This window comes from Anomalospiza imberbis, chromosome 1, assembly GCF_031753505.1.
Source record: "Anomalospiza imberbis isolate Cuckoo-Finch-1a 21T00152 chromosome 1, ASM3175350v1, whole genome shotgun sequence".
In the NCBI taxonomy this organism is placed as follows: Eukaryota; Metazoa; Chordata; class Aves; order Passeriformes; family Viduidae; genus Anomalospiza; species Anomalospiza imberbis.
The window spans coordinates 117,108,436-117,132,226 of record NC_089681.1 but is presented as its reverse complement, the minus strand read 5'-3'; the positions used below and the strand labels follow the sequence as shown (position 1 = coordinate 117,132,226).

The 23,791-nt window shown below is 36.7% G+C and overlaps 1 protein-coding gene across 4 annotated transcripts in view; it reads right to left on the bottom strand.

The window, feature by feature from the left end:
• The window catches only part of ANKRD28 (ankyrin repeat domain 28), a 119,307-nt gene that overhangs the window by 58,091 nt on the left and 37,425 nt on the right, over positions 1–23,791 (bottom strand). For 2 of the 4 annotated variants that reach the window (XM_068207798.1, XM_068207789.1), the window contains one exon: positions 15,977–16,060. In XM_068207798.1, coding sequence (XP_068063899.1) covers positions 15,977–16,060 — 84 coding nt within the window. Of the gene's footprint in view, positions 1–15,976; positions 16,061–17,157; positions 18,550–23,791 lie in introns of those variants that run through there. The other 2 variants (XR_011004773.1, XM_068207782.1) reach the window with 2 other exon arrangements.

Sequence of the window (23,791 nt, the reverse complement as noted above, 5' to 3'; positions counted from 1 at the left end):
ACCTTATTTTGTAGGAGAAAAGATTCTGGCAACAAGGGTCACATAAACCATAATCTGCCAAACCCCACTCTTGTTTCTAGTTAGGATCTTCAGTACTGGTTTAATAGTGCACGCTCTTTACTTGTTTCTAGCTGATAACAATGATAATGATAATAGTAACAACAACCACAATAAAAACTGGCACACCATGGAATAAACCACAAAATCTTTTACTCATGACTACCATTTGTGGCATTGTGAGTTTGTGGAGGCCTTAAAAAAACTGGATAGCAGCTGTAGGTTACAATAAAAAATAAACAATAAGTCAGAAGAGAACTACAAAGTAGCCTGGAAAAATGTCACCAGAGCACCATTTTATGACAAACCAAGAGTTTACCTGAACATAAGTCATTCTAAACACCTGAGTTCCTCAAGAGCACAGGATCATAGTTTTCTAAATTGTCACAAGGAACAATAATAAAAAAATAAAATCCCATTATAAGATAATTTTGAGTAGATCTACACTGACCCACAAAACAACCATGAAGCACCACACTTTTATTATGTTAGAAGAAATGACTACTAGCTATATAATTGCAAAGGAGACAATAATTTTCCACTCCAAAATCTGATTTTCCAAATATCAATATCCCTCAGCAACTGCAAATGGACAGATTTTGCATATGGGCATATTTCAGAAACAAGACAGAAGTTTGAGTTTGGGTGAATGGGATGAGCAAAATGGGGGAAACCCATGCAGAGTGGCATTAAAAACTACAGCAATGAAAATGTCTGATCTATTCTGATTTCAATACTTACGGCAGTTGTAATTGGCTAAGAAATTTGCCTATAAAAACTATCAAGATATATTCACATTTCCATCATAAATGAATAAGAGCAACACAGTGAACCTTGGTCAGGAAACCTTCTTCTCCTGGACAATAGGTTATCTGTCATGGTGAAAGTTTAAGGGGGGAAAATGTATCACTTATGCCAAATTAGAGTTTTAGAGTCTGTAAAAACAATGTCCACCTGACCAACTATAATGCATTTAATAACCAAACAACTGTCCTTTTCCTTTTCAGACTACTGGAACATTCCAGGTGTCGCCCTGTTCTTCTGAAAGCTTTGAAGTTCTTCTAAAAGTTTTCTATGCCTTCTAATGTTTCTACTGCATATTTCTACTAGAATTTCTCACACACTGTCATGTAAATAATGATTGCTTTGCATTCTTCTTTGTGAAAGGAGAGAACTGATAGACTGTTGGTTTGACCAGTGTGGTTGGATAGGTAGCAATTCCATCCTCCAATCACTGTCACCTTTAGAATTCTGTATATTACGAAGTCAGAAATAAACTTCCTCTCTTTTCCCTCTTTTACATCTAGCATAAATGTGCAAGTTATTTCGTGCCATAGTGTGACATCCAGGCAACCAAGTTTCTTTCCTGACATTTAAATATTCCTGGGAAATATTTAAAAGTTTTACCTGAAAAAGTCAAACATTTAAGTTCTACCTTTATCTAGAGAAGAGCAGAATGACATTATCTGTTTGCACACCATTCCACATTGCATGCACATAAATGAGAATCCCTACCAAGAAGGAGGCAGGAAAGAATTCACATTGCATGGCTTTGCTGTACAGACATGCTTGGCAGTTTCAAAAGCATCCTTGTTTAGCATGATGCCTCTTGGCATTTTTAAAATTGAATTTTTGTGACTGAATTTAGACTCAAATTCAGAGAACAGCACTAAAATCCCTGGAAAATAATTTACTTCCCACTCAGTTAATGATATCAGTCAAATAATAAACCTAAAACTGATAAAAATCTCTAACCTTACTGAACCACTGCAAACAATTCATACACAAGATAAAAACTTATAAACAAAAAGCACATTGAAGATTTGGTTAATTTCTTAAGTGCCTGAACGCAAAAAGCAAACTGATGGGATTAATCTTAAAATTAATTTTGCACAGAAAAAACATAATTTTATTTATATTTATATATATATATATGAATATATATAATCATGACATATTGCATTGGAATATTCACTTATATTCAACCACTTCTTTTTAAAAATTCATTTTTAGAAACAAGTAAATTAGCCCATTTGTATCTTTTAAGTATTTTAAAATAACACTGGAAAATACCTATATAAAAATTGTACACAAAATATTGAGAGTTAAAGTCATGTGAGCAAACATCGGATGCCAAACTACACTTGTCTAAAAGACAATCTCATCTTTGACTTTGGCACAGAGCAGGACAACTTGACAGCAAGAGGCCAGGAAAAAAATTGCTGGCTTAACTTTTATTGAATCCCAAACTTTAATGTCCATAGAAACTCAGTGAAGTGAGATTTTAAATGTAAGCTGATACTACACTACCAAAAAAGATTGGTAAAAAAGGAACCCAAAGCTCAGAACAATTCATGTCGTTAAATAACACCATTGCAGGTATCTTTCATTAAATGAGTTAATTTCAAATGCTGCCTTACATGACAAAAATTGGGTACAAAACATCATTCAGGTGTAATTGTTTGAAGCCCTGTTCCTCTTGTAAGAGTGGCCCCAGAAGAAAGACACACAAAAGAAAGTGAGTCACACTTAGAGCCAGGAACAGCTATTAAGCTTCAAACTTCATCTAAGATTATGATTGCTGGATCTTACAGACAGCTAATGTCTCATTTAGAACACAAGAGTAAAAAATTTTCTTTTAAATATGTACAGTAAAAAAAAAAAAAACCCAACAAGTTATTTTGATGTGGTTAAGATGTTTAAAAAGTGAGATTCAGTACTTGAGCACACCTCATTCACATTTGAGCACAGGAGTGCTTGCGACATTGCATCTTTATTTGTCTCAACTAAAGAGGTCCACAGCAAGAAGACTTTTTGACTTGCTGTCAAGTATTTCAAGAAGCAGATTTTGAAACAACTAAACATCTCTGCATTTTTCCACTTCCAAGTAATTCACCTCAAAACAATTTATCTTCAATTATTCTTTTTTGAATGTACTGAGTCCAAGTGTTTTTTGGAAATACTCATCTTCTCACACCCTTTAACCTTGATGTTCCATGCAGGTTTTGTAATATTGCTATCATAATTCTGCTGGTCAGGTTTTAAAACCTGTGTACAGAACAAGTATGGCTTGTAAGAAAAACTAAACCCAGGTTTTTACATGCTTCTACATTTTTAGATGCTCTGTAGACACAACAATATTTTTACACAACATATAAATGTTTCTGGCTGAATTAGAAAGGCCAGGATTTCTTGTGAGCAAACTCAAGCAATCATTTGGATATTGGATAAGGACCTGAGTAACTAAGCAGGCTTTGCAAGCAGCTGCTCCCTTTCACAGAAAAGTTCCAACATCAAGAACTGGTCCCATTTATCACTAATAAAGGTTACAGAATTCTTGCCCCATACATAGAATGAATAAGAGCTATTCTGTACCCTCTGGTAAGACCAACTTGATCTCACAGTGCAGCTAAGGCATTTTGGATGTACTTTCCTTCCTTTAATTAGGGAATAAAAAACAAAGCAACTTTTAGAGCCATGACAATTTGTTTGCATGCTAGATCCCTGTGGAGGGAGAGAGCAAAAAATTCACTAAAATTTAAAAACACTCATCCATTAATCTTTACAGAATTCAGAACTCTGCTGTACTAAAAAAACCCCCACACAAAAACCCAGCAACAACAACCACCAAAAAAACCCCACAAAACTCCCCCAAACCAATATATTATTGAAAATACTTGCCCTTGGCTTTATCCTTCCCAAATGCCAGTTATATGATTTGCAAACATTTAGCTGGTAGGTATGGCAGACAAAAACCCCAGCTTTTAAACAGAATGGAGTTGCTGGTAAGAAAAATGATAAGTAATTCTGAAATTATTTCTGAAAAAAAAAAAAGCAGTATGAGAAAACAATGGATTTTCCATAATGAGAGTACAGTGCTGTGGAGCACGTTATGTAACCCAGCCTGTGCTCACAGAGTGGGCTGGAACAGGGGCACTGCCTCGTCTTACAGTGTCATCATCTGTAATGTTTGAGGACACAAATAAGAAAATATGCCAAGAGTGAAATCAGTACAATACAGAGTCTGTTTATACTCCAGTGAAAGATCACACACCACACTAGGTAAGGTATGCACATCTCCACCACAGTTTAAATCCAGCACATTATGTTCGGGCCACTGACACTTTTGTTCAGAAAAGCTGGGGTTTCTGCCCTTTTCATTGCAAAGGCAAGTGCTCAAATGACAACCACCAATGTAAAACAGGTATTTGTCCCACTAACTGCATTGTCTTGCTGACAGGAAAAGATCTGCCTTTCAGGTGTATGTTTAATGTTTGCACCTCTTCTTGGAGCAAGCAAAAACATTTTCCTGGTGTGTGTTAAGCTTCATGAAGTAAGGTCGTCTAGTTGGAATATCAAAGCCCTCCTTTTAAGAGACCTTTGCACCATTCTGAACTCCAAACAGCATATAACACAATTTACTCTAATTCAAAGGCTAATTGTTAGGCAAGAAAAATCCTGCAGAATACATCTATATTGAAAAACATGAGTAAAATGAGAGTAAAAAAAAAAAAAAATCCACCCAACAATGGAAAATGCGAAGTCCCTACAATGATCACAAAAGAAATCCAGCACAAAGCCTCTGACAGTAAGGATAAGAACTCATCTAAACCTCCTGGTTACCTTAGGATCAAAGTATCTTATGTGCAGTATTTCTTAGGCTAAGCGGACATGGGAAAACCTTAGAAGATAACTGTCATTATAGGAAATGCTTGCAACAACTAAGGCAAGATATTTGCACTCCTTTGAGACAGCAAGTCAGCATCATGTAATTTATTTATAAGTTACCATAATTACACATATACATATGTATATAACTAGTATTTAACACAAATTCAAACAGAAATTAAATTAATGATCAGGAAGGATGATAATAATAATGTAGGACTTCAAAAGGTTGGAAAGAGAACAGAATTCCACTGGTTTTGGAAACAGAAAGGTACAGACTGATATCATAGGCCCATCAAACTTCATAATCAAGACATTGTATCTGAAATTTTAGAGCATACTCTTGAGCACGAATTCATTGCAATTACCTTCCAGTTCCTTTGTCCTGATACCTGACATCAGTATCAGGACATCTTTTCAGGTCCTACTGACAACAGACAAGAGTCCTCCTCCTTGGGTATTTATGGGACAGCCCTCCCTACATAGTGTAGCAAACAAATGAGAAACGCTTTCTTTTCATTGTTTTTGATGTATATCCATCCTTTATTAAAGAAAATTTAAGGACCTTAAAAGATGCATCTACCTCACACAGAGCTTGTGTACAAGGGCCAAACTGGACAAATTTAATTATGTTTACTGATTGGATACCCCACAGTTAAGATAGCTTCAACAACTTGCATAGTGGAGAAAACTGTCTTGTTCAAAGGCATGTTACATATGCATAAAGGGTTTTCATCCAGAAAATGACTACAAATAATCAGTAAATTGCTTTTCCCAGCAATGCCCTCTTTAAGGACTGTCTATGTTGGAAGCTAATGCACATTAAGACTATTAAACTTTTTTCTTCTCCCTGCTCTTTCAGTGGGGATATTCTATTCTAAAATACCAATTCTTTGCATGTCAGGCACAGCAACTGCCAGGAATAACTCCAGTAAGCTCTAACTATTCAAGACCTTGCCTCTAGCTTGTTTCGTAAAAGCAGCAAGAAATGCAGAACTTCAACTATGCTTTGAAGGTTACAATCTTAAGCAATAATCACTAAAAGTAAAAAGGCAAATTAGATATGATCTACAAAATCATTATCACTAAGAATCATACAGAAGACACAAACACAAAATCCTTGAAACTTTAAAAACTCTTCAAACTTTTAAATTTGAAGTCATTATTCATGGCTCTCTACCTCCCTACGCCAATGAGAATTTTTCAACGTTAAAGAAATCACAGTGACTGAAACAAAAGCTGTCAGTCAAATTCCCAATTACTGCAGAAGAAATTCAGTGTTTGGCCAATACTGTAAACCACTGCCATGCAGACATCCAGGCTTGTTTGCCCAGTTTAGCAAACAGTAAATCCACATTAGCACAGTACTGAGCAAGCTCACTAGGCCTGATGAGGAGGAGGAGATGTTTGCCTGAGTAGCACACCTATATTAATTCCTACTAAAGTCTCTAAAGAATAAGTCTCATTTCCTGTTCATGGCAGCAGCATGCCATGTAAGCACAGTGTTCTCAGTTCTACCCTCTGCAATGGTAACTTTTCAAGAGCTATGGCCCATATGACTGCTGTACTGAGTACAATTTGCTGATGTTAGTCAGATTCTCCTGTAACTCTGCTGAAGGTTTGTTTGCACCACTCTAATACGAGTAATAACTTGATACAGCTAAAAATCTCATTTGCAGAGGCTAAAGACAGTGCTACTGACATGAAGCAAAAACTTATCCCTCTCTGGACTGGCAAATTTCTCTCATTAAACATTTCAATTCTGAAGGAAAATGCCTAATTAAAAAGATTTGTATTTAAAACATCTTGAATCTATTTCTACACCAGAAGAGGAACTCAACACCATTTGGACAGACTTTATATTGGGGCTGAAAAACATGATTCACTCTAAAACACTACAGAGGAACTAAGATATCTGATTAATCATTACAGATGACATGCTTGAAAAGCATCCTACACTAATGAACAGGAAATGCTCAACTTCAAAGTTAAGTTACAGTAAATAATTTCTGTATGAAAAATTTAAATAATCTTTGAGTAGCTGGTGGATACTGTTTACAATATACAACTGGCAGCAAGTTTCCACTACACCTGGAAGAATTAGTCTCCGAAGTTCCCCATTTCTGGACTCAGGCTTCAGATCAATGGATCAAACAACCTAATACCCACAACCCTTTAGAAATAGAATCAGCTTTTATACAGAATGAGCTTCTCTACATTTCCTGCAGCAAAGTTTCTTCTTATCTCTTCAGACATAAAACATGAATATTCATGTATTTAAGAAGGTATTTAATTCTTTACCAAAATAACTCGTAGATATTCCTGCTTTGTAGTGCTGCACTCCATCTCCTCCTTTAAAAACACCTCACTAATAATTGATCAGGCTTAGTGAGAAGGTGTTTCACAAGCTTTGTCTCTTGTTAATACAACACTACACACTTTGGCCTGTGCTATTCACAAAATGTCCTTCTAAAAACCAATTCCTGGACTTTCTTACATGCAAGATACTTCAGCTCCACATTAAAAACCAATGCATAGGTGCACATTCTGAGCAGCCACAACCTGCTCCTGTTTGTTCAAGATCACAAATACTCCCCTCAAAACCAGAATTCTTCACAGAATCTTCTTGCAATTTTTTAGATGTGAAGAACTTTCAATTAACTGAACACATTATAAAGCAAGAGTCTCATATGACTCATCATTTCATCAGGCTGGTCACACGGGAAATGGAGGTTCCTGTTTGTGGTAAAAACACTTAGAAAGTTTAGTACAGAAACTATCTAGAAGCAGAAAGCAATACAATACACTGAGATGCACACTGGACAAAAATCCAAACACAGGTTTAAGAAGAAAGAACATATTGCTCCCATTAGAAAGCTGTATTTTATTAGAAGTATGTGGGCACACAAATAGAGAAGATAAAAACTACCATCAATCTCTGTGGTTATACACTATAGTTTTCTCACCCATACATTCAAAAAATATATTTATATATACTTTGCACAAAATGAAAACATACCAAATTAAAGCCATTTACCATTTTAAATGCCTCTAATTACAAAAGCTCTCAATTCTTATTAGAGATCAGTTCTTAGTAAGAGATAGGTATAATTATTGTTATTTAAATAGGTAATAAAAATTCTTCTATTAGAAGTTAGCAGTAGCAGGGTGTGAAGGCACACACAGCTTGTTTTGTGATTTATGTCCACCCTGAGTTCACCTGTGCTTTGTGAAGTCTCACAGCCCCTCACTTGACCAATATAAGATTTCTTGGCCTCTGCTGCAGCATGTGAAGCTGAGTTCCAGGCAGAGGCTGCCAGGCTGCAGCTGCTGCCCTGAATTTCTCAGCAGTGTATTTTACTGCACGAATTCTCTTTATTAGTGTTTGTTTTTACAGGAATGTTTTATTTCCTCTCCAAGCTCCTGCAGTTATTTCAGAGGCCTATTCTCACTGTCATTTCATTACATGCCTACTGTTGTTAACATGAGGTAAGTGACCATTTAAAAAAAAATAAGCTCACATTTTATATATAACTTGCATGCATTTACATACAGGCATACACATGTATGAGTTCTTTCAATATACAGTTCTTATTTGCAGGAAAACTGAGGGGGAATTACTGCTTGAAAATCCAAAGGATGAAACTGAATTAAAATAACTAGCACCAAACTCTAAGTTACAACATATCCTATGTTCTCATCATATTAAAAAGTCTTTCAAACTCACAAATACCTTTAATTTTACCCCCCAAATCTGCTATACTCTAAACTGAAGATAAAAACATATTACAAAGAATGTTCAAACAAGCAGAAACCTTTCTAGTGGAGAAAGGGCTTCAAGGTTGAACAGATTTTAAAATAGATAAATAATATGGGAAATTAGCAAGCAGTTTTAAACCATTTTTTCCTCTAGATTTGATTGCTAAAATGTGAAGATATAAATATTAAGATACACACCAGCTATAAAAAAGCACATTTCAAAAAGGAAATTAAATTTGTCCTTATTCTGACCATCTCTGAGGAAAAAAAGCGTTCTCAATATAGCAGAAAACATGCAAATATTTCTATGCGCTTTATTAATACCTCAAAAGTTACCATTTTCACTAAATAACTTCTTTGCTATGATTAGAGACTCAAGATATTATAACATTTTTGGAAAGAAGGCCTTAAATTCAAGTTTTATTTTAATAGGTCTAAACTGTGCACTTCTCCAAAATACTACTGCAGCTACACTTTCACAATGTCAGTCTACATGGTTCAAGTTACAATAACTACAGTGTCTCTTTATTAAAAGCTCGCCTGCATTTGGAAACTAGCAAAACACCCAACAAAAAAACAGTGACTGACTTTTAGAGAACAAAAATGCACAACTGATTGAAACTCTTAAGCAATGGCAACAACTAAGAAACCAAAAGTGTATAACCTGTGTCAGAACCCAGAATGTCCCTTGGACACTCTTGGATGTTCCGGGCCCAGGTCAGAAGCATTTGAGACCCTGGAATGCAGCCACAGACCCCTGTGGCTTTGAACCTGATCCATGGAACAATTTACCAACCTTGCAGGAAGAACAAGAAATCACAAAAGTTTAGATGTTATAGTAGAAGTAGTCACAAAGTGAAAGGAAGATTTTTTGAGTGCTGTACAGGGGGGTTTTAAGCCTTGTACAGCGGGGTCTGAGTTTTGTACATGGGGGTCAGAGGTTCTAAGATGGAGGGATTTGGGTGTGCCCTGTTCTTTTTTCCTTCTTCTTCCTAACCTCCATGTTCTTGGTGATGTTGGCATTCACAGATTGGTTTAGAGTAGAAAGTCACTGTTCAATATAGGTGATGGGCATTGGGAAAAAACTGTAAACATCTAATACGTAATGTATGATATAAAAGAGGGCACCAGCCCCCTGGGCGGTGGAGTGTGCCCTTGCCTGACTGCTGAACGGACCGCAGCAGCTCAGGGAGAAATCTTTTAGATAACATACAATAAACTACCTTGAGACCGGACGACTGAAGACTACTGAGTCTTTCTTTGGAGACACGGGTTGGAGGAGAGACTTTTCCACCTTTCCAGCTCACCCCAACCAGGGGGTGAGTTCCTATAACCTGACCTATTAAAAAGGAACTAAAAAAAAAAAAATAATTAATTGTGCCCTTCAGAATATTTTACAATTTTCTGGGCGTCTTTTAAATTCTTCCCTCACATTCAAATGAGCAAACCAGACATTATGTCTGTCCTGCCAAGGAATATAGTAAGATGCTGCGCCACAGTAACCAATACTTTAGTGCAAGTTTTTGTTGCCAACTACAGTTGCCAGTGAAGAAGTCCTTCCTGTAAATCATCTGATTTGCCTGCAGGAGCCTAACAAAATAGATACCAACACTGCGTGTGATACATGTCTGGGACAAATAGACTGGCTAGTAAACCCATACTCTCACCTCTTCAGAAACACAACTTGAAGAGTTATAAAATCTTCACAATTCCTGCTTAGCTTTTGCTACATTACACTCATTTTTAACCACCGTTTACTCTCACCAGTTTGGGTACAAAAACCAGAGGGTAGCTTTGCTGTGACTGCCAAAAGCTTTCTCTAGGACCAAGAGGTGTTGCAGCTGAACAGGTCTAAAAAATTATTTCCCTGCAAACATACTCTGAATGCACCAAATCACAAACCACTATGAACTCCTTTTCTTGATCAATAGTGCCAGTATTCCTGAAGTGGAAAGGAGGACTGTTAGGACATGCCTGTCTTCCCATTCCTTTTATCTGGCCCATACAAATCTCTGCAAAACTGCCAAAGTCTTCTCCCCTATTCTCAGAATTATTTCCACTCCCTGTTAAAAACAGCATCTCTGAGTCTTGCCCTCACCAAAAGCACAGAAACATGGGGCTGCACAGCAACCACCACTGTTTAAAAAGCATCACATATTAACCAGCTTTGAGAACTACTTCCAGTTGTTCCAACCAGCAAATTCTTATACTAACAGGGACTTTAAGTTACAAAGGCACTGATAACAAAAGGCATAGCTCAAACACTTTATGCATATCAATTAATGCAGAAAAGATTCTAGAAGCACAGATAAGTCAAACTAAAGTGAATTTACATTTGTAGTCTGCATGCATACTTTTTATAAAAAACAAACAAACTAAAAAAATCCACATTAGTAATTGATAAAATAATTGGCTACAGAAACGTCATGAACACAAAGGTAAGAAAATACCTAATGGTTATTTTTACTTCATTACAAATGATGGCTTCTCATTCATTCATTTTCAAGCAAGTCCATGATATTTACTCCTGTGAGATTCTTTACACTGAGAAATATTTCAATGTAATTGCTGAATTAGAGAGCAATTACAATTTCCCAAAGAACAACATATATAAAAATTCTTTTAATGTACGAAATAGGCACAGGATTCATTTGCATGATCAGAACATCAAACTTTATTAGATCTTGTAGAATGTTCCATACTGCAGCCAAGTAATTCAGGCTTTCCTGTTCTACACTGCACTCTCAAGTGTACAGAAGAACACCTGTTACTTCAGTAGTTCAGACAAGTATAAAGATGAAAGCCAGGTGACCATACATCCATTACCTATTTTTTCTATTTAACCTCTTTTAGGGCTTTGCTGACCAAAACCATAATCTCAAAGAATCTTCTTGTTATTTAAACTGTACTGAAATTTTCATTATTCATTCTTAAATTACTAATATATTTATTTGAGGCTCCTGGTACCCAGACCGGATGCTGTATAAGGAGTCCTAGACTTGTCACTGGCCTGAAAAGCCAACTTTCTTCCTCTTTCAGTATACACAGTGACCTGCAGAGTAGGATAACCTGATGTTGTGTCTTACCCTAGAACAATATCCAGCGGCATTCTCCTATTATGCAAAAAACACAAAGAAGAAGTTACGTAAACCCACATTTGGCAGGACTGGGAACAAAGCCCACATCTCTACTGGAACAGCTATCCATGGATCCACCCTACCACCAGTCAGATACAACTTTAGCCATCCTGTTTGTACCCAGCACTTTGGTTCTACAGGATCATACTCCTTGTCAGTCCCACCAACAAAACTTGGGATTTATGGGCAACATTTCATTGCTATCTAACACAGGTGTGGGTTAGGGAGCACGGACAAAAGCTCATTTCGTTCCATGGTATTGTTTTGTTTTTCCCTTCTTCCTAAAATAGCAGCACAGGTGAATTTTTACTTTGTGGTTACTTACTACACAAAAAAGACATTAAATTAGGAGCTATGCTGGATCCATAATTCAGAATAGAAACCATACAGAGAATCCTGATTGCTACAGGGTAACAATGACTGTAATGGTACAGTATGAGGAATTTAACTTCCCATTATTACATTTTATGTTGGGAGAAAGACACCAACTCACACATAAAGCAGCTTTAGAACATTTCATGGTTTAAATCTATTTTAATCTCACAAAGCACAATATAAAGTAAGATCCAGGTATTCCATTTTTAAGTCACTTATCGCATATGTCAATATTACTATTTTATATAGCAACAGTGAGCACTTTTGAGCATTGTGAGAGATCTGTGTCGTTTTCGGAATCCTCCAAAAAAAATCTTGTTTGGCTTTAGTATGAGAAGAGCAAGGGGCACACTGACACCAGTTCCAGAGAGGATCAGATGTTTGTCCCCTTGGCTAAGATCAAGTGCAATGGGGTTATAAAAAATGCATATTGGGTTACCTGAAGTATCAATTTTCATGGCAAGAAATACTACCCTAATAGGTCTAGGAGGAGGAAAAATTGTTCTGATTTTAAACAATCGCTTCAGTAGTCAGATTTGCAACCTTTAAACAATTTTTGACACTGAGCTGGTATTCCCTTGAGAGAATTACATTACTAACTAATAGCTGAGATAAAAGATTCCATTTTCATGATCTTTTAAACTAAATGTACATCATACAAGTTTTGATTACAACAGAAATGGCAGAGTTTACAACAGTAACATGTCTCCAAATTTGAAAAAAAAGTCCAAACCAATACTAATTCATAAATGCAATGCTGAAATCATTCAGTTAGCTAAAACTAATTGCTGAAAGTAGAATTCAAACCAGCCACACTAATCTAATCAGCAAGAGCAGGAAATGTTGAGGATCTTCATTAACTAATAGATATTAAATGTGTCCATTATCATGCAAGATTTTCCTTTCTGTCAAGTCTCAAAAGCTCAAGATGGTATCAAGAAATAATAATAATTTTTTAAGCAAACACACAAACAGCATAGCAAAAGCCATGTTTGTAACAAAAACTCTGTGCTATTTGACATATGTGATGCATGTGATTTAAGCCCGATTCCTGAAAAAAGCAGCTACAGTTGCTCAAGCTTTCTTGGGGAAAGATGAGTGAGAAGCAAACCCATCCCCTCTGGTTTATTTTTCCGTTAACTGAAGCCTCAGAAAAGTACACCTTCCAAACAATTTATTTGAACAAAATTTCTATAAATCAGTTTTATCTATAAAGAGCTGCACATTTCCAGCTTGCAGGGAAGGTAAGCCTTTTTGAACCCCAGTTTACGCAGCTAGGGATACACTCAATTTGTTCTTCCTTCACAAAAGATTACAAGAGCAGACAGAATACAATACATACTTTCTAAATCTAAACTGAGCCTGTGACTCAAGAGGCTGGTGTGGCATGAACAAAGAACAATCTTCTTCCTGAAAAAAGCCCATTTGCTATTTGTACATCATCTTACAGTCACACACAGCAACTCACAATCTGAAAGACTTCGAAAAAGTAAGAAGATAAATGAAGCTAGATGAAACAGAAGGAAAAATATCCACATTTCATCACAAAATACCTTCCTAGATAATGTCACTGTCATAACAAAGATGTACAACAGCCCTATCTTCAGCTCACTTTTGGGCAAAATTAACTCACAGAACACTGCTGGGTCTCTAGTTACAGAGTCCAGCCCATGCAGAGGGGAAGGGAGGATGGAAGGAATCTCAACTATTAGAATACAAACTGCAAAATAATTAGTTACTCTTGAGAGGGGGAAATGACTCTGCAGAGGCATTGGAGGGAGTGACTCTGGAATTCAAATAACTGTACTGAAATATTTGGATAGCAAAGTGGAAAAAAATCCAGTGTATACAGTGGTCTAATACAATCCACAATAGTCAAAACAGTTTATCCTGATCCTTCTCTTTTTTAGGAATATAAATAACTACTGCATTTTCTTCACTTTTTCCCTCCTTCTGTCCACACCAATTTGTAACATATAACTCAGGGAGCAACTCTGGATCTAGACTTATGTAGAGATGTATTACCTCCAGCCAAGGATGTTTTCAACAAAAAACCCAGGGAAAGGAATAAACTGCAGACAGACACACAGAAAAATGTATTAGGCTGTCTACTTCATTGTCTACCAGACAATGGGAGAATTTACATGCTCAATTAGTCCCAACAAACAGCATTTAAGGGATAAATGTAAATCTAATATTAAATACTGTAGCAGGACTAGGACTGCCATGATAATAAACAGTGGTCATGTGTGATAAGCATCTCCCTGTGCTGGAGAAGGTGGTTGTGAAAAAATGGCATATTTGTCCTGTGTGGACTCTAACCACACCTTGGGTGTTACTATGCTAACTCCTAGTGCACACATGTTCTATTAAAGGGAGATGTATCCACAGAAATAAATTTTAAAAAATAAAATTAAGACATAAAATGTAAAAACTTCCATATTTTGACTATTCTTCCTACAATATAAGTACCTGGCAGTCTGAAGTAATTCTCTTCAAAGACAGCAAAAAAATAAGAACTTTTCTATTTAAGCATTATCAGTTGACTTCCTATCTTCATATTTTTTTGCAAGTGTTTGACAAATCTTGAGAAAGAACAAAACCCAGTACCAAACCTCTCCCACATACATACTGAAATACAGCAGAGGCTTTGGCAATACATAATAGAAAAAAGCAGAAAGATAGTAAACCTAACTTTGTTTACAAGCTCTATAGGTATGAATGCTAAACCTGACTTTAACACATAAATGAATACAAAGTAACAACACTAATTATCTTCTCGAAATAAAAATGGCAATGTGACCAGAGCATATACATGCAGACATGGGAAGAATACAAAACTAATACTCTCATAATTAAAAAAAATATTAAGTATTTTGGTATAATTCATTGTACAGTCTTGCTTAAGGACATACAAAACTCCTGAAAGAGGATAAAAAGTACAACCTTATCAAACAAAGCTTCAGATTTGACAGAAAATTCCTTTATACAGGGTCCTACTCAAGGTCTTCAAGACAACAGGAGAGCTCCCTTACACTGGGACTTTACACATGGCATTTCTCAGCTGCAAATTCTGCAGAATGCTTTTAAATGTCAAAAGAGACATACCAAACTAAATATTTGCTTTTGGTTTACATCTCCCCAGAAGAAAGTGTAAACAATCATTATGGTCTTAAATGGGCCCCTAGGTAGCAACTACATCTTAGCCTTTGCCTTTTAGCATCACTCTTGTTCTGAGGCATTTGGAGGAGAAACAGCTATATACATTCCTGTAGCATAAGCCCTGAATGGTTGGTGTTACTGTGCTGCAATAATCAAAGCAATTTCTAATCCATGTAAAGAGCTTATGCTATATTACCTTTCACAGTTTCAAACATGCATATTAGAATTTTAATAGAAATACAGTAACTGCATGCTGTTCAAATCTTGAATATCACCCAATGGAACAAACTTGGTACCATTTCAGTATAATTTTTATGTCTGCAGTGCCTGAGTTTGCAGCACTGCAAAAATAAAAACCCAGTTTCTCATTCTTACTAATACAATCATTAGGCTTCCCCTCTTAAAATTCACCATTAAATGTACCTACTGAAACCCCAGACTATGTTCTTTTAATTGTCTAATGTATACTATATGCTATATTCAATTTTAAAACAATTCAAGTCTACATAGCATCACACTCAGCCAGTCTAGCTTTCTGCAAATTAGTCTGCAAACTTTGCAGTTACCCAGGCACTGCAGAACTAACATTTACAAGGAATATAAAATTAGGTCTTTAATATTCACACAAATCTGCAAAGCCATACACCTGATTCCCAGTATTATGTGAAGGTATAGGCGTTACTTAGCCTAGAATATAAAATGTACAGCTCAATAATTAGCAAAGTTTTAAGGAGATTAGTACAGCAGAAATATATAACAAACAAAACTAAAATATTAAAAATTAAAATCTATTCAAAGAAAATTATATTTGATTTTACCTGAAAATTAACATCTTCTTTCTTAAATATTAGTGCTCGAACTTCATCAGGATCTCCATTAAATATAGCTTGAACCAATGGTGGCTAAAATGAAGAAAAAATCACATCTTAAAATAAAACCCCATTTTAAGTTTTAGTGATACACATACAGTTTTTTTTATATACATAACAGAAACTCAAGGTAATGACAAAAAAACCATTCCAGGCAGTAAAACAAAGAAACCAGCACCAGTATTTAGAATCAAAGAAATTGCAAGTTTTAAAAACCTCAAACACATGGACATCCTCCAAGTCAATTAAATATATATGTGAGAGAAAAAAAAAGGAGCTGCGAAGACAAGCTTATAACAGCTGAAAAGAGAATGCCTTAGAATAAAATTAGGGTTGTCATTACATGCTGCAAATTCTATACAGTATAAGCAAACAATCCCCTTTTACATTAGCAAGTGACTCAAGTTACTGGAAGTCTTTCACCTGTTTAGACAGACTGGGAAAGCAAAGTGCATCAGTTAAGTATGGTAACAAATTCACACTCACACACATCTATTACTAAATATAGCAGGATTTCTTAGTAAGTAAGAAAAGCTGCTGAGGTATGCTAGCAAGATTTAAGTCAGTCACTCAACAGAATAAAATAATTTAAAGCAATAAAAGCACAATCCCCAGTGTTGAGCATTTTCAGAAAGTGCTAACTTGACTCTAACTAATACCAAGATTGTGACTTATGTTAATTTTTATTTTGGCTTAGAATTACTCTTGTTTGATATAACTATATACTCTATCAGTTCTCAAAATAAACATAGCATATGATTATAATACAATGATCACATCAGCTTCTAAAGTAGTACTGCATAAATGTACTATTGAAGAGTGAGAAGTGGAGCAGGGAAAACCCCTTCACTTTAAATACACTTCCCCAAGCCTTCTAAAACCCCACTGCTATTACACAAGAATCAAGACCTGTTCTTGCTGCACCATAAGGTTACATGAAATAGGAAGGACCCTTGCAAGCATAAATTCTACCACTAAGTTTCAGCTTTTTCCATCTTTATTACATGCAGATTTTATCACCTTGTCTTGTTTCAACGTCGTACGTATTCATCCTTATCTTAGGAATATAGCTATTGGCATTTGAGACAGCATTAAAAGCAGGAAATATGCCCACAAATAACATGCCTTACCAGCACATTTCCAGAGGGCGATGGATGTACAGATACATTTTCCTGAGGCAAATTGGAAATAAATGTGGGAGAATCATCTTCCTCCTCCTCCAAAACAACAATACAGACTCGACTCATTCGATCCGTTTGAGGAAGCAAAAGCAAACAAGAAAATGCCAGCAATGGTATTTTTGGAAGCAGACTGCAGGTATCACAATAGTGACCATAGAGGAAATACTTTCACCTGTTTCACAGGCCCTCACAAACTTGTGAGTGCTACTGCTGGTGTCTTAGCATCTAGAAAGGGACATTCCAATTCCCCCTCACACTTCATTTTCCAGACTTAAACACCACAAGATGCTCAAGACACTGCTGAAAAAAAAGTTGTTCTTTATAAAATAAAAAGTCCCTAAGCATGGAAACCACAATAACAAAACCGTGGAACAGCTGATAAAAATATCCCAAGATCCAATTCCATTCGAACAGCACTCACTGTCGCACACAGTTGTCCTTTCAGAAGCAAATTTGTCTTTGTTAATGTCACAACTTCCACAGCGTCCTTCTACCCCCACAGTGAAGTCATTGTTGCAGAAGACATGACTGTCCTGCAGAGGACGGAACAAGGAACAATTGCCCCGAGAGAGACGGCCGCAGCTATTCCCACTCCTGCAAGGTCAGTTTAGATCAACCCTCACAGGCTTTCTGGTGACTGAAAAGAAACGTGCCTCCCAATCATCCTGCCATTCTCCAGCTTCCTTTCTCAATGTCAAAAACAGTCCAGAGAGAAAAACACATCTCGGTTCAGCAGTTATTCAAGACCTGCTCAGAGGAAAAGAATTCTTTCCCATGCAAGAAAATAGCTGCAACGTGCAGCACGGCTGCAGCACATTTACATGCAATGAGTCAGACCACAGGGACAATGAACTCCTTGAGTAATATTGCCGGCTGAATCCAGCGAAAGCAGCGCAGCCGGTGCTACTCCGTCAGGGACACAAGCAATGCGGAGCGTTCATGTTTCCTTCACCAGGCAGTAGCTGGGGCTTCTCCATCGGGGAATGCGTAAGGCAGAAATACTGTCGAGGAGGAATGCTTCAGCAAAACAAGCTAGCTACTGCACACAAAAGCTCAAATTACTGCTTTAGACGACTTCTGCAAAAGCAGTTCATCACTCAAGTGTTTCTTTTGATCACCATGTGAATGCAGTTCCCATGATAGTCTTCATTCAGATTGAGGGGGAGGAAAAAAAAGGAAGAAAAAAATCAGACTCTGTACATCTTCTCTGAGCCAACTTCTTTATCCGAACATCTGTCACTGCGCCAACCTGATTCTCCTCTTCAGTTGAGCTTCTGCTTATCAGGTTTTTTCCTTGACAAATTAAATTATACAATCAGCAGATAGCCTTGCAAAGCTCAAAAAACAGCTTGGCTGTCCGAGGCGGCAGGAGCGGCGCACCAAGCAGTGCCACGGCAGCGCTCCCCCCGAGCAGCAGCCTGGCGAGCAGCGCCTGCAGCCTGCCAGGGTGCAGTGCCTAGTAATGCTCACATGTCACACTTACCAGAGCGCCCAGCCACCGCTCCCAGGGAAACTTCCTCTGGCACCAAAAAAACCCGCCTTTTGCTTTTTTTGGGGGCAGTCTTTGCAGCCTGCGCCAGATCGGTGACTAACGCAGCTGAAAACGTAAAAATTCTATAACTGAAGAAAGAGCGACTGTTTCATATTTTCCACTAAAAGCCGCAAAGAAATGTGGTGTACTGGCTGTGCTGACTAACTACACTTTAGGCAGTAAACAATTCCAGCACTTTAACTGCTTTCATATGGCACTGGTCAGAGCAGCAAAACAGTCCTCACTTAACTCACTAAAGACAACAAATGCCCCACAGAAATCCTCTGAAAATTAAATGAAAAGTCAAATCTTAAAGCAATAGGCTGATTATTAAAAAGCCAGCTATTAACAACCAAAGCCGTGGGTTTTTTGCAATTAGTACAGACAAACACAGCCACAGCTTGAAAAAAAATTACATTAAGTATAATTTAAATATAATATTATTAAAATGTACCATAATAATGAGGTATAATATGAAGCCCTACAACTTGCTGAATAAATACTTCAGCTTGAATCTGCCTAAATGGTGCTGGCTCGTGGGTGTATTATGTAAATGGCTTCTGTCAAAAGTTGCTGGATAAGCTTCAGTGTTACAGGAACAGAGGGAGGGGTTTTGCTCCTGCTGTGCAGCACGAAGGCAATTCTGATGTCCTTCAGTGGCTGCTAAGAGCAGAATTTGTCAATGGTGAGCAAGTTTATAGCTCTTCAATAAAGTATTTGCACGCAAGTTTCACACACGAATCCAAGCAGAGAGAAAGACAGGTTTAAATGGCGTGTAAATAGTTTTGCTATAAATACACATACTGAATTTCCACCTTTAGGGGCTACAGACAGGAAAAGCTTACATGAACTCTTTTGCAAAAATGCCTACAGTAGCTTGATTGTAATATAATGAATTGCTTAAACACCTCCCTTTCTCCCTGACACTATTCAGGTGAAACTTATCTAAGTGCAAAAGAATACTTTGGGCAAGGGCTCCCTGACCTCTAGAGTCTTGACCTGGCAGAATATAGCACCAGATTCTGATTCATCATGACATTTCAGATTAAAATTTTTCAAGACTAACAAATAACTTTATAAATATATTCTGTTCATTACATAGAGTCTAGTTGTTTTGAAATCTCATCCCTTTGGTCTTAATTACAAAAAAGCAATGATTTGTACACCACACTGCTTTGTTCTAGCACTTCAGCCATTTATTAAAAAGCAACAACACAGATTCACCTGAGTACATATGTGAGTACAACTCATGTTCTTCTTGGCCACAGTAGAACTAGTTCTAATAAACTATGGACATCCTCAAAGCTCAGCTATTGCAACACCCTACTGTCTGCTATGGAACACAACAACCACAACATAGAAAATAGCTTGCTTTCTATTTGTGAAAAATGCCCTCAGGAACAGACACTTTGGCTTATTTACGTAACTAAACACGCATTTGAAAAAAATTAAAACTCAGATTTTATGTGTAAAAGCAAAATACTGGCAAAATGCATACTCAAGCTTCATATGATAAACACACTCTTGCTAGATAATGGTTTTCCAGCTAAGCCCATACGTTCACTGTAAATGAACATTTTCAAGAGTCAGTACATTTATACAGTATGCAAATGCCAAGGGTTCCATATGCTTTCTTTGGAATTACGAACTGGACACAGTGCTAGGTAGAGATAATGCCTAATTTAGTTCAAATTGTCTGTGCGTGGTCCATTTTTTACCTTTGTAATTAATGCTCCAAAGTCAGCTAGAAATTCAATAGTTACCTTAAAAAAGTATGCTTTCACACTCAGTTAATTGTGAAAATTCAGAACATTTTAATTTACCCTGATAATTATTCTAGTGATCTTACATATAATACAATATAAATTATTTCCAAAAGCAAGTTAACATGTATCTCACCTAACATTGTATGTTTTTGAATTGTGACATTACAACAGAGAGTTAAATCCAGAACTTCACAGTTTGCATTAGAAAGACAACCAACACAACTGAGTCAATATTATATTGATTTCCATAGCAGTCTAAACCATGTAAGTAAGTAAAAACACCCTGCTCATGATAGGACTGCGTGTGTGCAATTGCTTCCACAACCAGAGGAAAACCCAGTTCTGGATATTTAATTTTTGCTCACAATTAACTGGCATTTCCCCTTTACATCCCCTTCAACCAAAAGCTGTGCTTTCACTTCAATGCAAACAGCCTCTCTAATCACCTCTTCTTTCAACTTCAAAAAACCATCCAAAGTATCTTCTGGTGTGCAAAATGCAGTTTCTAATGTTGCCTAAGAGGTCTTCTAAAACCCAAAAGCTGTTTAGAATACTACTGTGAGAAACCAAACTAAGGTTTCAATTTTTCAGCAGCTTATCTAGACTAACAACTTTCTGTGTAGAAGAGTTAATAGCAACAGAGAATGAAGGCAGAGTAAATTCAAGATGATTAATTTAAGCTTCTGTTCCTCAAACTAATTTAGGAATCATAACAGAACTTTGCGAAGGTATAAAGAACATTGCATCTCAAACAGTTTGTATTAATAAAATTTAAAATAACTGAAGACAGCAGGTCATCACCATCCATCTTCTCCAAATGTCATCTATTTCCAATACAAAAGCTTATGAAATGAGAAGCAGGAAAGAAGGCTCAAAAATGGCCTAACTTAAAAAAATAATGCTATGTCTACAGGGGTTTGAGCAGTGATCTGATGACCTCCACAAGATCTGTTAGCAAAGTAAGATCTCCACACTTAACTCTCAAATTTTAAGAAGTGCACTGATGATATGAATTTTCGCCAAAAAAAAAGGCTCTTTTGTTGACATGGTAGCTGTAAGGAAAACAAAAAAGTGTTGTAATTTTCAAACTACGCTTGTCTTTAAGTAAATCAAGTTTTATGAGTCTTTAATGGGTGCATATAAAGAGAATATATTACAAGAACGCAACCCGCACATTAAAATACAGATGTCTGCCATCTACACTAGACAGAAAAAACATGAACTCTGAATCAGCTAAAAATAGCAACCTTTTCTATGGATCTGCCCTCTTCTCTAGGAACAAACAAGCAGAAGACTGTAGCAGCACTGCTGATGACACACAAAAACCAAAGGACATTCAATATCAAAGAATCTACTCAGATAAAGATTTCTCTCTGGCCAATCAGCATTTACCAAGTTTTTTCTGGGCTGAGATTAATCCAACTGGTTTCAGGTAATATTTTGTATGATTAAAAGGATTTAGGAAAGGATGAAAATTGTTCTGTCAGGTTCCAGTAGAAATGAAAAAAACTTAGAACCAAGTAATATATCAACTTTGCAAGGCAAATACCTAATCTGTGTATTTCTTCAGAAGACAAAGATTCCTTTTAACAGCTACCGCTCTAAGTAAACAGGCATGCCTCAGTATGAGCTGATTTTATCACATACAGACAGAGATGAGTGTTCAGCATCACCATGAATATAAGTAAGTTACAATACTTCTAAAATACTTCTCATGAGTCACTCATCTGAACACCCCTGCTGTTTCCTCCCCACTCCTGAGGGAATGAGGTGGAGTCAGGAAAGAGAACAGTCTAAAGCAAGAAATTAGTACCTTTCTTCCCAGTTTTGTTCTGTTTATTCCAGAGCATCTGCATCTGCAGAATAGTTTTAACCCCTGGACTCCACAGTTCTGCTTCTAAGGACAAGCAAAATAGCTCTGCTTGCACTTCATGATACCATAGGCAATTCCTACTTTTTCTCATGCAATTATACAGGCTCTGTTAATCTAAAGGACTATTTCACGTAGTCACATACTATCTTTGAACACTTGGCAATTAATAAAATCCAGTATTTGAAAAGTCATTTCAGCTGAAACTGAAACACAAATAAGAAAAATAATCCAGCATTCATTCTAACTTTACTCAATTGGAGCAACATAAGAAAAATTAATAATAAAAAATGTCTGTGATTCAGACACAAACTTCAGTTGTATACTTAAACACCCAGTAATATGTTAAAAACATCATCTGATCAAAGAGCAATAAAGCACCTTGAAAGTGTTAAAAGTCTACTAAGCAATTTTCTGTTTAAGACTTCTATTCTGTATGTCTGAACAATACAACTGCAGACAAGCTCTTGGCTGAAGGACCATCACTGTACAAGATAAGTAAATATGTGAAAAAAATTATCTCTGGTGTCCAAAATATGGAGTCTAGCAATCAAACTGTGCACAGACCAAAATCCAGAACAGCAAATGCCAACTCCTATTTCTCTTAAAAGAAAGTGAAAATATGAAGGTCCTGCATCTTCCAACATGTCTTCTAGCTAGAATATCAGCCAGCACACTTTCCTTTTAGGCCAGATTTAAATTCACTGGCAGGAGGAGGTACTTTGTGCATTTTCAACAGCCCTGTAAATCAAAATCAACAATTCATTCTTACGTTAACACACAGTACATAAAAGAAGCCCTCCAGCCTGTCCGAAGTCACGGTCTCAAGGTACTTTGTAGAAAATGTGTGTGCTCAGATTTATCAGCTGCACCTGACAGCAGCCACCTCTCTGTCTTTTGAGAAACAGAAGGCAGCTGTTACATCCAACAGCTTTTCAAATAACAACCACACGAGTCTGACAGTGGTATTGTCAGTCTTGTAAAATTGACTAGAAGTCAAAACAACTCCTGTTTCAGGAAAGAGACCACAAAAAGGTCCGCCTATTCACATACATCGTTATGAACAGTTAAGGTAAATTTGCATCTATTAAGACAAAGACCTTGACAAACTGCTTTAGCTACTGTGGCATGGATTTTGGACAGAAGACAGGTTGTTTTTTAAGCAATTTTTCTTTCTGGGAGAAGGTAAGTGAGAGAAGATGATTTCTGTTGGAAAATGGAGAAGGTATTATCTTAAAATAGCTGTTTAGTCAAAGAGAGGAGCAGGCAAAACATTTCAGCAGTTGTTAAACCCACACAAACACAAAATTATTAGCTGTACACTTAAGGTTTCTGCAAGCATGACAGCTTTTAAAAATGTTTTCATAATACAAAAAGCAAGGCCCACAGGTTCATTGAAAGTATTTCCACCTGTTG